Source organism: Dermacentor albipictus, chromosome 7 (genome assembly GCF_038994185.2).
Source record: "Dermacentor albipictus isolate Rhodes 1998 colony chromosome 7, USDA_Dalb.pri_finalv2, whole genome shotgun sequence".
In the NCBI taxonomy this organism is placed as follows: Eukaryota; Metazoa; Arthropoda; class Arachnida; order Ixodida; family Ixodidae; genus Dermacentor; species Dermacentor albipictus.
Window position 1 is genome coordinate 81483018 of NC_091827.1, and position 14706 is coordinate 81497723.

The 14706-nt window shown below is 45.0% G+C and overlaps 1 protein-coding gene across 1 annotated transcript in view; it reads right to left on the reverse strand.

Annotated features, from left to right (window-relative positions):
• Positions 1-13200: 13200 nt before the first annotated feature.
• The window catches only part of LOC135896910 (papilin-like), a 62917-nt gene continuing 61411 nt past the window's right edge, over positions 13201-14706 (reverse strand). The window contains exon 22 of the mRNA XM_065425412.1: positions 13201-13764. Within this exon, the coding sequence (XP_065281484.1) occupies positions 13562-13764 (203 nt within the window). The 3' untranslated portion in view covers positions 13201-13561. The remainder of the gene's footprint in view (positions 13765-14706) is intronic.

Below are 14706 nucleotides of genomic sequence, written 5' to 3' on the forward strand. Positions count from 1 at the left end.
TATGCCACTTTCCGCAAAGACTGTGGTGATGCACTGACCTTCTCGGGGGGTGTAGCCGTATAGTCGATAAGGGCGTTGCATATCAGCAAATAAATATCCGAACTCCCTTCGAGGCAGTGCAGTACGAGCTGTACTATTTGTTAAGCTAATCACGGTTAGTTCGATGTACGTCTCCCCTTCTTGTCAACTTACTAAAACAGTTTAAAAGCTTCATCCATGAACTTCCTCGACCATACATAGTCGTTGGTGATCTCAACGCACATAGCCCCCTGTGGGGCGACGCGTGCTCCGATACGCGTGGGCGTCCGATAGAAAATTTTCTGTTTTCTTCAGGTGCATGTTTATTGAACAAAAAAAGAACCAACGTACTACAATATTACACATACAACATACTCGTCCATAGACTTGAGCATAGTTTCGAGCTCACTATTCCCGTATCTGGAGTGGTCTGTTCTCAAGCACCCCTATCGGAATGACTACTTCCCAATTACATTAAAGCTAACAAAACCAGATGCATGCTCGCCGCATTTCCCTCGATGGAACCTCGAATCAGCAAACTGGCAACTGTTTCGAGAACTCACATGCTTAGGCGCTGACGATATTTCTGATTTTAATGTAGACGATGCTGTGGCACACCTAACTGGTTTTATTATTTACGCTGCAACAAAATGCATTAAACAATTTAAGGGACTGGCGAAGAAAATTGTCGCATCCAATGGTGGAATGACAAATGTAGAAAAGCTAACAAAAATCAAAACAAAGCTTGGGGATTGCTTCACAATTCTCCAAGAGCTGAAAACCTTATTAATTTTAAACAGGTCAAATCACAAGGCAGGAGAACATGTCGACGGGCAAAGAGAGAGAGCTGGGAGCTATACATATTTGGGATAAATCTTTACCAAGACGAGGCAAAGGTGGATTAGGGTGAACAAACTAAAAGGCCGAGAGACGAACCCCGGTCCCTTAGTAAGTGCCCAAGGAGATGGCCCGGAAGACCACGAAGAATGTCTGGGTGAATACTTCGAATATATCTCCAGTGCATCTCATTACACACAATCATTCCTGCGGTTCAAAGAACGCGCAGAGTGGCAGCCCCTTGATTACAACCACCCGTTCAGTTTAGCTGAGCTTAAAACTTCTCTTGCTTGTTGCAACAGCTCAGCACCAGGTGGTGACCGTATCATATATGAAATGATCAAGTACCTCCACCCTGAAACGCAGAAAACACTCCTCCCACTTTTTAATGTCATGTGGTCCACTGGGTATGTTCCATCTTTTTGAAAAGAAGCTATAGTAATACCCATACTCATACCTTAACTACTAGTTGCAGGCGCATCGCTTTGACAAGCTGTCACTGCAAGCTCTTTAAAAGGATTAAAAAAAACTGGCGCCTAGTCTGTCTCCTTGAGAGCAACAGACTACTAGACCCTTACTAGTGTGGTTTCAGAGAAGGCAGGTTCGGCCGCAGACCACCTTGTCCGCAATGAGGCAAATATAAGAGATGCCTTCATACACAAACAGTTTTTTCTCTCAATATTTGTTGATTTGGAGAAAGCATATGACACCGCATGGCGCTTTGGTATTATCCGAGACCTTTCCGCTATGGGTATCCGCGGCTGTATGTTGAGTTTTACTGAAAGTTACCTTTCTAACCGCACATTTCGTGTAAGGGTGGATCATGCCTTGTCGAGGTCTTTCACCCAGGAAACTGGTGTTCCGCAAGGTGGTGTGCTAAGCTGCACACTCTTTATTGCGAAAATTAATTCTTTACGCATGCTATCCCGCGAACAATGTCGTACTCTGTATATGTAGATGATGTGCAGATTGGATTTAAATCATGGAACTTTGTTATCTGCGTACGCCGTGTCCCGCATGCCCTATACAAAGAGGCGAAATGGGCTGAAGATGACGGTTTCAGATTGAGCCCACGGGAAATTAGAGGCGTTCATTTCACGAAATAGAAAGTAATACTACGATGTCCTGCTATTGAGCTATCTGGTCGCAGATTACCTGTAAGTGCCGAGCAAAAGTTTCTCGGCATCATATTGGACTTCAAACTCACGGTCATCCCGCATATAAATACTTGAAGGCTAAGTGCCCTAAAAGAATGAACTTATTGAAATTTCTATCAAGTGCAACATGGGGTATTGACAGGAAATGTGTTTTGCATTTGTATAGTCTCTTGTCGGCTCACGTGTTGACTAAGGCGCTATCGTATATCAGTGTTCTACGCCAAGTGCTTTAAAGATGTTGGATCCTGTCCGTCGTTTAGGAATCCGCTTGGCGACTGTAGCGTTCAGGACATGACCCGTACAAAGCCTTTATGCAGAAGCAAATATATGGTCACTCCATCTTCAGAGCTCATATAGCAGTTTTACACATTTCCTTAAAATAAATTCAAACCGCGAACATCCCTCTTATTGATGCATAAACGATATGACCGCTGCCATACTCTTCAATCACCGACCTGCAGCTAAAGGCCGTTCTCTTTGTATGCAAGAAACCTTAGTGAGGAAATGGGTGTTCCGGTGCTTGAACATTGTCTTATGGCTCCAGCGATACTGTTACTGGCCATGGCAGGGGCAGCTGATAGAGGGTGAGATATCTTTTGTAGAGATCACTAAACATACGCCAGAGGCACATATTAAAATGAATTTCTTAGAACTCCAGTAATCGAGTACTCCAGAACTCCAGTACTCGTGCACAGTTTTACACAGACGCTTCAAAGTCACATGTCGGGGTGTCTTACGCAGCCGTTGGTCCATCCTTCTCAGAATCCAGTGCACTTCACCAGGAAACAAGTATATTTACGGCTGAGGCCCATGTACTATTGTCGGCTGTGAAGCATATAAAACAGTGAAGAAGAAACTAGCAATTGGCAAGAATAAGATGTATGCGTTAAGAGACAAAGCCGGCAATATCATTACTAATATGGATGAGATAGTTCAAGTGGCTGGGGAGTTCTATAGAGATTTATACAGTACCAGTGGCACCCACGACGATAATGGAAGAGACAACAGTCTAGAGGAATTCGAAATCTCAAAGGTAACGCCGGAATTAGTAAAGAAAGCCTTGCGAGATATGCAAAGGGGGAAGGCAGCTGCGGAGGATCAGGTAACAGCACATTGGTTGAAGGTTCGTGGGCAGATTGTTCTAGAGAAACTGGCCACCCTGTCTACGCAACGCCTCATGACCTCCAGCGTACCGGAACCTTGGAAGAACGCTAACATAATCCTAATCCATAAGAAAGGGGACGCCAAAGACTTGCAAAATTATAGACCGATCAGCTTACTGTCCGTTGCCTACAAAATATTTACTAAGGTAATCGCAAATAGAATCAGGAACACCTTAGACTTCTGTCAAGCAAAGGACCATGCAGGATTCCGTAATGGCTACTCAACAATACATCATATTCACACTATCAATCAGGTGATAGAGAAATGTGCGGAACATAACCAACCCTTATATATAGCTTTCATTGATTACGAGAAAGCGTTTGATTCTGTCGAAACCTCAGCAGTCATGGAGACATTACGGAATCATGGTGTAGACGAGCCGTATGTAAAAATACTGAAAGATATCTATAGCGGCTCCACAGCCACCGTAGTCCTCCATAAAGAAAGCAACAAAATCTGAATAAAGAAAGGCGTCAGACAGGGAGATACGATCTCTCGAATGGTATTCACAGCGTGTTTACATGAAGTATACAGAGACCTGGATTGGGAAGAATTGGGGATAAAAGGTAATGGAGAATACCTTAGTAACTTGCGATTCGCTGATGATATTGCCTTGCTTAGTAACTCAGGGGGCCAATTGCAATGCATGCTCACTGTCCTGAAGAAGCAAAGCAGAAGAGTGGGTCTAAAAATTAATCTGCAGAAAACTAAAGTAATGCTTTACAGTCTCGGAAGAGAACAGCACTTTACAACAGGCAGCGGGACACTGGAAGTAGTAAGGGAATACATCTACTTAGGGCAGGTAGTGACGGCGGATCCGGATCATGAGATGGAAATAATCAGAAGAATAAGGATGGGCTGGGGTGCGTTTGGCAGGCATTCTGGGATCATGAACAGCAGGTTGCCATTATCCCTCAAGAGAAAAGTGTATAATAGCTGTGTCTTACCAGTACTCACCTATGGGGCAGAAACCTGGAGGCTTACAAAAAGGGTTCTACTCAAATTGAGGACGACGCAACGAGCTATGGAAAGAAGAATGATAAGTGTAACGTTAAGGGATAAGAAAAGAGCAGATTGGGTGAGGGAACAAACGCGAGTTAATGACATCTTAGTTGAAATCAAGTAAAAGAAGTGGGCATGGGCAGGACATGTAATGAGGAGGGAGGATAACCGATGGTCATTAAGGGTTACGGACTGGATCCCAAGGGAAGGGAAGCGTAGCAGGGGGCGGCAGAAAGTTAGGTGGGCGGATGAGATTAAGAAGTTTGCAGGGACGGCATGGCCACAATTAGTACATGACCGGGGTTGTTGGAGAAGTATGGGATAGGCCTTTGCCCTGCAGTGGGCGTAACCAGGCTGATGATGATGATGATGATGATGAAGCATATAAGCAAACCAAAACTTCCAAAAAAAGTATATATACAGACTCCTTACGCGTCGTAAAAGCCTTGAAGTCACTCAGTAAACACAAAAACCCTGTAGTTATTCAGCTCTATTTCATTCTCTGTAGAGCGTATATATCTAACCAGCATGTAATTATGTTCTGGGTACCTGGCCATAAAGGCGTCGACGGTAATCTACTGTCTGACCAAATGGCCACATCACTGACCTCGCAAGCTATAATTCCTACGGGTGCTGTCGCTGTCACAGATCTGAAGCCTTTCTTACGAAAGAAACTGCGAAGCCAATGGCAACGCTTGTGGGACATGGAAACTAAGAATAAACTTCGCTTGATTAAGCCAAAGTTAGGTTTCTGGCCCCCGAAAACGAAAACACGACGAATTGATGTCCTATTCTGTCTACTCAGTATGGGACACACCTATGGCACCCACAATTATTTACTGACTGGAAATGAGCCTCCAACCTGTGGTAGATGTGGTGAGAGGCTGGCCGTTCTTCACGTCTTCCGGGAGTGTCGGGAAGGCAAAGCCGAGAGAAAGAAAAATTTTCCTCTTGTACATCGCCAGCACACCCCTTTCCATCCTGCAATGTTTCTTGGTGCAGAACCGTTTTTTGACACCAAAGCAACTCTAGGTTTCTTGAACGATGTCAACTTGCAAGATTTTAGCCCCATACATTCATAGCACTTCCTCTTTCTAGAGGTTGCCGCTGTGATGGCAACCTTTTATAGCACAAGCCTCAAGGCCCTTGCATCTCCAGGGCTCTGTTAAGGAAGTCGTACTCATTGCAAACATTTATCTATGAGATATTGAACTATATCCTCATTATCTCATAATGTATCTTTCGTGTACATTGTACAGCCCATTACCCATTGGCATAAATTTATCTCGCATAGGTTTTATTCACTTTAGGTGGGCTATTTTAAGCACCTTTACGGCCACGTATCATCTACCCTTTGGTATTCATAGCTCCACTGCGAACTCATTAGCACCGGCCTGGCGCTATTTGGCCACATTTGGGCCTTGCGCCATAAAACACCACATCCGTCATCATCAGACACCAGTCCCGCAGGGCCCTAAAATCAAGCGAACTCCAAGGCCAACTCTCGGTGGCCAACTCTCGCTCTTCCTGCGCCTCAGATGGAACAATGGAAATCGACGCTAAAACCCCGGTGTCGTCGACACCGAAGGACAAGTGCTCGCTCGAGCGCGGAAAGAAGGACAAAGTTCCAATAACCATGTTAACTAAGAAAGCGATAACCTTAAGGTTATCGCTCCTTTGTATTACTCTTATTTAAATCTATGTCACCTAACATCTTATCTCTTATTCATTTCGTTAGTGCCATTTCCTACCTTTCAATTTGAAGATGGCTTTTATTGTCCATTGGAATTGTTGAGGTCTCACACACAATCTAGGTGAATCAAAGACAGGATCAAGATCTTTTCCCCAGTTGCAGTGTGTCTTGAGGAAACGAATCTCGACCCAAAGAATGGTCAAATTATCAAAAATTTAGCCGTTGTCCGAAGGGACCGCGAATGTTCCAGCCGTTTGTCAGGTGGAGTGGCCATAATCCTGCGGGGCGGCAGTCCTACACGAAATGTCCAGTTGAATACATCTTTAGAGGCCATAGCTGTTACTGTTTTTTTTTTACAAAACCATCCCCGTCTGCTCACTGTATATTCCACCCCACACCCATTTCACTACAAAGACTTGGAAAATTTGACAGATCAATTACCAGAACCATTTGTTTTAGCGGATGCTTTTAATGCTCATTGTACTCTTCGGGGCAGTGTGAAAACTGACCAATGAGGACAACTGTTTTAATATCTTATTCTATCCAATGATATCTGCCTTTCGAATTCAGCTGCCCGACCTACCTTTCACCATCTCCCTGCCCATTTAGTTGTTTAAATTTAGCTTTTAGCTCACGATCTCTTTTTAATGATCTTAATTGGAAGCCCTCGACACGTCATATGGTAGTGATCACTTACCCGCAGTCATAAAACACTTATTATCCCCACCAACCTTAAGCACTAGGCGGCGCCGATGGAAATTACAGCTCGCTCATTGGCCGGTTTTTATGGAGAACGCGAAACAGGAAGATATCTTTTCGCCAGAACTAAGCGTTCACGAACTTAACACAAAATTTACTGAGGCCATATTCTCAGCGACAGGAAAGGCGATACCTCAGTCATCGGGTGTTGTGCGCAAAAAACTAAAGCCCTGCTGGACAAAGAAGCGCACGGACGATAAGGCCAGGGGAATCCTATCTATAGGAACCTTTTAAACTTGAAGCAGGCCAAAACCAAGGCACGAATTATTCAAAGACAGGCGGAGAAATGATCATGGCAAAAATACATATTTTCACTTAATAGTTCGGTCACATAAAAACGAATGTGGAACCAGGTGCGGAAATTTACAGGAGAGTACTCATCATACACTATACGACTACTTACATGTCAAGGCACACAAACAACACTACAGGACCAAGCCAACTTATTAGGTGAATACTTTTGCAATGTCTCCACCTCAGCAAACTACCCTAATTGATTCTTAAAACATAAAGAGTCGGCGGATAAACGGAGACTGCCCACCACTGGGGCTTCAACTGAAATGTATGATAACCTCCTCACAATAAATGGATTGAACGCAGTTCTTTTTGCAGGTAAAAAAAACGGCAACATGACTTGACCGTGTCCACTACACAATGCTCGCACACCTATCTTAAGCATCGTCAGAGGCACTTCAATTTTTCAACTAGATATGGGACCCTGGGATAATGCCTACAGATTGGAAAAATGCGGCAGCAGTGCCTTTTCTAAAATCAGGTAAACCCGCAACATCCGCCAGCAGCTATAGACCCATTGCACGAACTAGTTATCTAGCCAAATCCTATGAGAGCATCATAAACATAAGACACACATTCATCCTTGAAACAAGAAGCCTAATAGGCATGCACCAGTGGGGATAAAAAAAGGCTGCTCCACCACTGACCATCTGGTGCCACTAGAACATGAAATACGTGACGCGTTTCTACACAAACAACACTCTCTCGAGGTTTTCTTCGATTTACAATAGGCGTATGATGGCGTATGAGAGGTCGCGTACCTGCGACCTCTCGCAATCCCATTGCCGCAATGCTACCACGGCGGACACAGATGTGTTGGTTTTAAGTGTTTCTGCTCCCATAGTGTCGCTTAGACCCTACGATGCCCTTTAATGCGGCTCAGCTTCTGCACGCCCTGCGTAAGCTGTTCGTTTAAAAATTTGCATGGTCATTATTTTTCAGAAATATCAGAAACTTACCGTACCGTAGCTCGAAATTAAATTGATCCCGTTTGCCCGCAACCACTGTAGTGTTCCCTTTCCTTGCCTTCTCACATCGCCTCCCCCTTTTATGGGAACTGCGAGTGAAGAGTGGCAAGCCTGTTACTTCTTTCGTGACTACATCAATTCTACCCATTCTTTGCCTCCTCACCTCCCTCCTCTCTGCCATTCTAACTAGCTTCCCTCTGGACTTGCATCTTAGTAGAAAGGTAAGTGCTGCAGTCTCTGCAGTGCTTTTGAGGGGCGTCACGATAAAAACAGCTTTCAAGAAGCTAATGTGGCGACGCCCAGAGAGCTCGAGTGGGAATTTTGCATATTCGATACGGCGAAAAGGTCTAAACTAGCTTCTCGTGTCGCCTTTCTTCTCGGCCGCGCTCCTGTCATATGTACATGCACTCCACCCCCGATTCAGTGTGCCAGAAAAAATCAGCAGCAGCAAAGTCAATGGGAAAGTCGATGGAAGATGCAAAGAAAGCAATTTTTATAGAACTTAAGGTTAAACTAAACATCTATTTTCCAGAAGCGCGCAAGTTTTTTTCTGCCTTCAATCAGTCAAAATTGTGCTGCTGCAATTTCACTCGCAGAGGGGGTGGAACCACATCATTCGGTGGCCACCTGAGTCACAGATTACAGTGGTGGCGCTATCAGCTCCTCCCCCGGCAGGAGCAGCAAGTGCTTCTCCACCTCCAGCCAGGAATGGCCAGCAGACCACCGGGCCCGGCGCTTCCAGGGCTACTGCTCGTGCAGACAGGGCCGAAAAACCCCTAGGGTGCCTGCCGAGCGGACGTTATTCACCGCCTCTCAGTAGGCGATGAATGCAAACAACACTCATCCGGTGTCTCAGGCGCAGAAGGAGCGGCGTTACGCTGTGTGTCACGGCGCCTTGTGTCACGGTGCCTGAAAAGTCCTCGTGAGCTAACTTGATCTCCATTTATTGACACGCAGTGCAAGACACTTCTAATATGGCTACACAGGTAATGCAGTGGAATAACAGGGGTCTACTCCACAATCTGGATGGCATAAAAGAACTCCTACACAAATTTGATCCAGTGCTGCTGTGTGTTCAAGAAATTGTAGGCATACAAACTTTGTGCGGCCATATGCCATCTACCGCAGAAGCCATAACGGCGCTTTCGCCTCTTCGGGCAGTGTCGATATAATATTTGTTAAGGGCGCCACCTGTCAGCCTTTAAAGCTGCAAGCGCCTCTTCAGGCAGTTGCACTCAGTGCAGTGCTTTTTGGTACGCTGTCAGCAATTATTTCTTCATGCATCCCTCGCAGCTACACAGAATATGAAAGCTTTATTGCACAACTTCAGGAGCCGTACATTGTCGTTGAAGATTTAAATGCACAAATACCTTGTGGTGTGACTGTCGATGCCATGCTAGAGGCCGCTTGGTAGAAAATTCCCTCGTATGTACAGATGCATGTTTGCTAAACAAGGGTCGACTATTTACAGCGTGGCAAACAAGACATTTTCATCCTTTGGTTTAAGGAGTTCATCATGTCCAGTCGCACCCTACGTGGAATGGTAGGTGCTTAAGAATCCGTACGGCAGTGACCATTTTCCCATTATGTTGAGCTTAACAAAACGGGACAATTGCTCTCCACATGTGGCCCCAGTGGAAAGTCGACTCAGCGGAGTGGCAGTGATACGGAGAGATGACATATTTGACCTGGGATGACATTAGTATGCTTAGTATTGACGATGCAGTTGCACATTTAATAGCATTTATTGTCCATGCAGCGTCGATAAGTATCCCGCAACAAATTGATCGCCTTCTAAACGACGTGTTGCCTGGTGCAACGAAGAATGTAGGGAAGCATAAAAGAAACAAAATAAAGCATGGAATCACCTCCGTCAGTCTCCGACTATAGAAACCCTTATCGGCTTCAAGAAAATAAATTCGGAAGGCAGAAGAACGCGCCGCCGTGCGAAATAGGAAAGCTGGCAAAATACATATCCGACATTAATTCTTATGCAGACTAGAGAAAAGCATCGGAAAGGGTAAACAAAATGAAAAGCCGTGAAACTCGTCCGCAAGCCGTAAACACTTAAGGAGGCACTCTTGAGGACCAGGCTGATTGTTTAGGAGCACATTTCTAGCATATTTCCAGTACATCCCATTACACGGATACATTTCTAAGATACCAGCGAGAAGCAGAGCTACGGCCTCAGGGTCAGAAAGGCTAAGCAGATGAAGCATACAATTGTCCATTTAGCATGCCGGAGTTTCAGGCTTGGCTGGTTGTTGTAACAGGTCCACTTCAGGAATTGACACAACACCATATAAAATAATTGAACGCTTACACCCTGAATCCTACAGAACACTACTGTCACCCTAACTTCATGCTCTCTGCCGGTCATATTCCGTCCGCCTGGAAAGAAGCAGCTCTAACTCCTATTCCAAAAGTGAGTAAGGAGCCATCCTTGGCCAGTAGTTAAAGACTTATAGTTCTGAAATGTTGTCGGTGCAAACTCCTTTAGAAAATAATTAACCGGTGCCTCATCCATTTTCTTGAAAGCAACAAAATACTCGATCTCTTACAGCGTGGCTTCGGCGAAGGTAGATCCGCAACATATCATCACTTGTCCGCGTCGAGACAAATATCCATAATGCCTTTGTGCACGAGCAGTTCTTGTCAGTATATTTAAATATGGAAGAGGCATCCGACAAAACGTGTTGTTTTCGAAATCTCTATGACCTGGCTACAATGGGAGTACGAAGCAATTTACTAAGCGTGATTAACAGCTAGCTTTCTAATCGCACGTTCCATGTTATGTTCGTAACATCCTCTCTCGGCCATTTACGCAGGAGGCTGGTGCACCACAAGGTGGTTTGCTGAGCTATACTATATTTATTGTCAAAATGAACTCGCTCCAAACTGTCATACCGTGCGCACTGTTTTAACGCAACAGCGTTAAGGTGCTCGTGTCGAAGAAAAGCCGGGGTCGGCGGCGTTGGTCATGAGCGAAAAATCCCGGAAGGCAATTCAAAAATAAAAAACATTTGCAAGATGGGCTGGGTGGGAATCGAACCGGGGTTTCCGGAGTGTGAGACGGAGGCGCTACCACTCCGCCATGAGTTCAAAGCGGGACACAAGCGCCTCTAGTGAATGCGGTGTTGCCTTAGAAACGTGGCGTAAAAAGGTATACTGCGGTGTATATCGGTAATTATGAGCATGTAAATTGCAGAAGTCGCAGTTAAACAAGTAGCGAAGTACGTTTCCCCTACATTTCTTCTGCGCTTGGCGCACACGCAGAGCAATCTTGCGGCAAAGACAGAACACCCCTTCCTCGCAATGTACGGCGATGCCCCAGCAGGTGGCGTGCCACTCGCCCACTTCTTCCCTTCATCTCGTCAAGAGCATGCCGAGCGAATTAGTGGGTGGTGCGAACGGGGTGCGATAACGCTATCGCGTTCCACTATTGAAGGCGAAGGTTAAGCGTGCTCCAATGTTTATTCTGTGTATGTGAATTATATCCAAATGGGTTGCAAAAAATGTAATCTTAATACCTGTGAGTGACAAGTACAGCTTGGCCTAAAAAAGGTTTGTAAGCGTGCGAACGAGACTAGATTCAAATCAAGCCCTCGAAAAGTATGTGTGTGCTTTCTTCGAATAAGAGATTTAAGCTTAAAGGCCTTGTTATTGAATTTAATGGAGAGCGGCAATGTGTGAGCTAACAACGTATATATTTAGGCGTCATTTCATACTCTACGTTTACTGCTGTCCCACAGTTAAATTATTTGAAATCGGAGTCCCTGAAGAAAACGAACTTACTGAAGCTCTTGTCCCACACATCTTCGGGAAATGACAGAAGGTGCCTTTTGAACGAAAGTCTCATACGGTAACACCTTACCAACGGAGCCATAGCCTATTATACTGCTACGCCTTGTGCTTTGAAGATGATAGACAGCGTCCACCACTGATGTATTCGCTTTGCTAAAGATGCCTTCAGAACAAGTCGTATAGAAACCCAGCACGTTGAATTCAACGAATTGTTTCTACATCTCCAAAGGACATATTTAAGGTTCCGCTAAGTCCTGAAGCTTAAGTCATATATCCAGCATCAATGTCATTACATTATTCACGATATGTCCAGTGCCACGCTGCTTCTTAACGGCCCAGCTATGAGGGCTTCTTCGAACCTTCGTTTGGAAGCACTCGGCGAAGATACAGGCGTCGTAGAGAAAGTGATGTGACTTGCCGTCACCTACCAGTAGCTTCGTAATACCATACTGTCGAATCCGATGTCTCCTTCATAGAAACATCAAAGCGTGCGCGTGATGCACGTATCATTGATACACATGTGCGTGGGATACGCGAGTTTTTTTTCGATGGCACAAACACGTCCATTCGATGAAGTAATGCGTGGAGTAGTGTGTCAAGGCATACAGGAAGGCCTACTTAGCAACGCCGAGAAATTCCAACAATTTATCTCGCATAGTAAAAGCAGTTACGCAAGTTTTTTCAGTTAAACGTCCGTTAAATCTCTCGTGTATTTCTTTTGGAAAAGTCTCCAATCTCGTAATCTAAGCTTCCAGAGTCTTGAGTTCGCCTCCTTTGGGAATCACTACGATACGGAAGTTAAGTGTGGAGTTGTGCTAAGCTACCCTTGCTATTGGCAAGTCGGCAAATGCGTGGGCTTTGGTTATGCGTTGATTGAACAGGAATTAATGAAATAAACCTTACTTCTCCTAGTGTCAATCACTGGATATTATTTTTTTCTTTTGAGAGCTTTTTGTTGTAAGGGGTCACAGTTGCGCGTCGTCACAGAATTCAGTATTGTAATTTCCAGTTTTTCTTCGCAATCGCGAGATATTCGGGCGCCGTTAAATGTAAACTGAAATAGAAAGAAAACAGAGTTTCGTTGACGGTATTTAAGCCCGACGTAGTTATCGCCACCGGCCGTGGTTGCTCAATGGCTATGGTGTTAGGCTGCTGAGGAAGAGGTCGCGGGATCGAATCCCAGGCACAGCGGCCGCATATCTGTGGGGGCGAAATGCGAAAACGCCCGTGTACTTAGATTTAGGTGCAAGTTAAAGAACCCCAGGTGGTCGAAATTTCCGCAGCCCTCCACAACGGCGTGCCTCATAATCAGAGAGTGATTTTCGCACGCAAAACCCAATAATTTCATTTTTTTTAATTTGTAGTTATCGCCATTGCAACCAAGGTAAGTTGAAGTCAATGTTTTACAATCCATACTTTAAATAGGTTCTGAACTTCGGTTCCGCAAGCAGAAGAGCATTGAAAGTTTACTTGAATATACACACCTAACAGCGAAGCAACAAAGTAGGCTTACAGAAAGACGGCTTTATTAAGCAATAAACTGAGTCGGATCCGTTTCAAATTGTCAAGTCCTCCAGCTGACAGTTATACAAAGAATACTTATGTTGGGCCAGAATGTTTTAATTTCAGTGTTCTGAAACACAAAATGTTGGCTTTGTAAGCAAAACGACATTCGCAGATATTAATGTCGCACCAGCGAGAATAATTTTCGTGCTTCCGTCTCGGCTTCGAATGGCTGACGCCAACACTAGGGTGGGCGTTTTTTTATTATTTCTCTTTCATGTTGAGCGCTTCCAATCGTCTCTGTATTTCTGGATGATTCTGTGTGCCGGTGGATGCGACGGTCGGAGAGGTATCCCTTCCTCTTAGGCGCGAGGGATGATGCCCAAGAACTTGGTGCATTTGTTCTGGCACGCGTCGTAGGTGCGGAAGTTGTTAGCGTTGCCTCCGCATCCTCCGTAGATGAACTGCTCGCACGACTTGGTGAGAGTGTTGTAGAAGAATCGTGGCATGTAAGCGTCGCATGGTCCTGCGTCGGCCGGATAGGTGCATTCTTCCGGAGGCGACACTGTGGGGAGAACGTTGGGATAGTGTTAATAACATGTTGCCTTACTGTGGCTAAATTCCGCCTTGCTCGAGTATCTGCCTCGGTGAGATTTCGTGTATGAACTTGGTAGATTTTATATTATTGCCTTCGCATTGTGAAAGATTAGGAAATTCAAGAATATTTCCTATATTTGTATACTCTGTCGGCAGTTTTCAATAGAAAACCTTCGACATTTTGCTGCATAAGAAGGAATTGTGGGAAGACATGACAGGTAAACGTTTTAAACGTTGGACTAAGTAATTAGAACGTACGCACATGTACACGCTTGAGACGCACGCATGCATTCACGCCCACACAAACGCACGCAAGTAGAGATTTACGCATCTATGGACTTCATTGCGCTATTACATACCGGATAATATTTTAACCAGATGCAAGGGTATGTGTTCGTGTGCGTCTCATATCGGCATTACGCGGATAGCAATTATGGCAGCAGACAATACACGAGCGCGATCTGGCGGAAGATGAGCGTAAGTGGACGGAAAACCGTGATCGCATGCACCATGATGTGTCGCATTCGCATGTACGACCTGCTGCTATTTTACCGGAAACTTAACAGTTCCACGCCTTAAGTACTAACGGTAGAATCTCTAGCAGTGCGTTTACGATAAATGAACGTTACATCGTTTACCATTATAAATACGAGGTGGCAACCCAAGCACGGCTCTCTTGGAAGAGAAACTGATCTCGAAGGTCATACTGTTGTCTGCTGCAGGTGCCATCAGCAACTGCGCGAACCCGGAATGGGTCATAGCCACCATATTTCAGACACCACCTGTTCCATAATAATTATGTGCCCTGGTTTGTCTTCAGGGCGCCACTTTGCTTCATTCGCATATGCATTCTGCGTATCACGCTGCTGGTAATAAGACAAATATGGCTCATTATTTTGCCGCTCCTGTC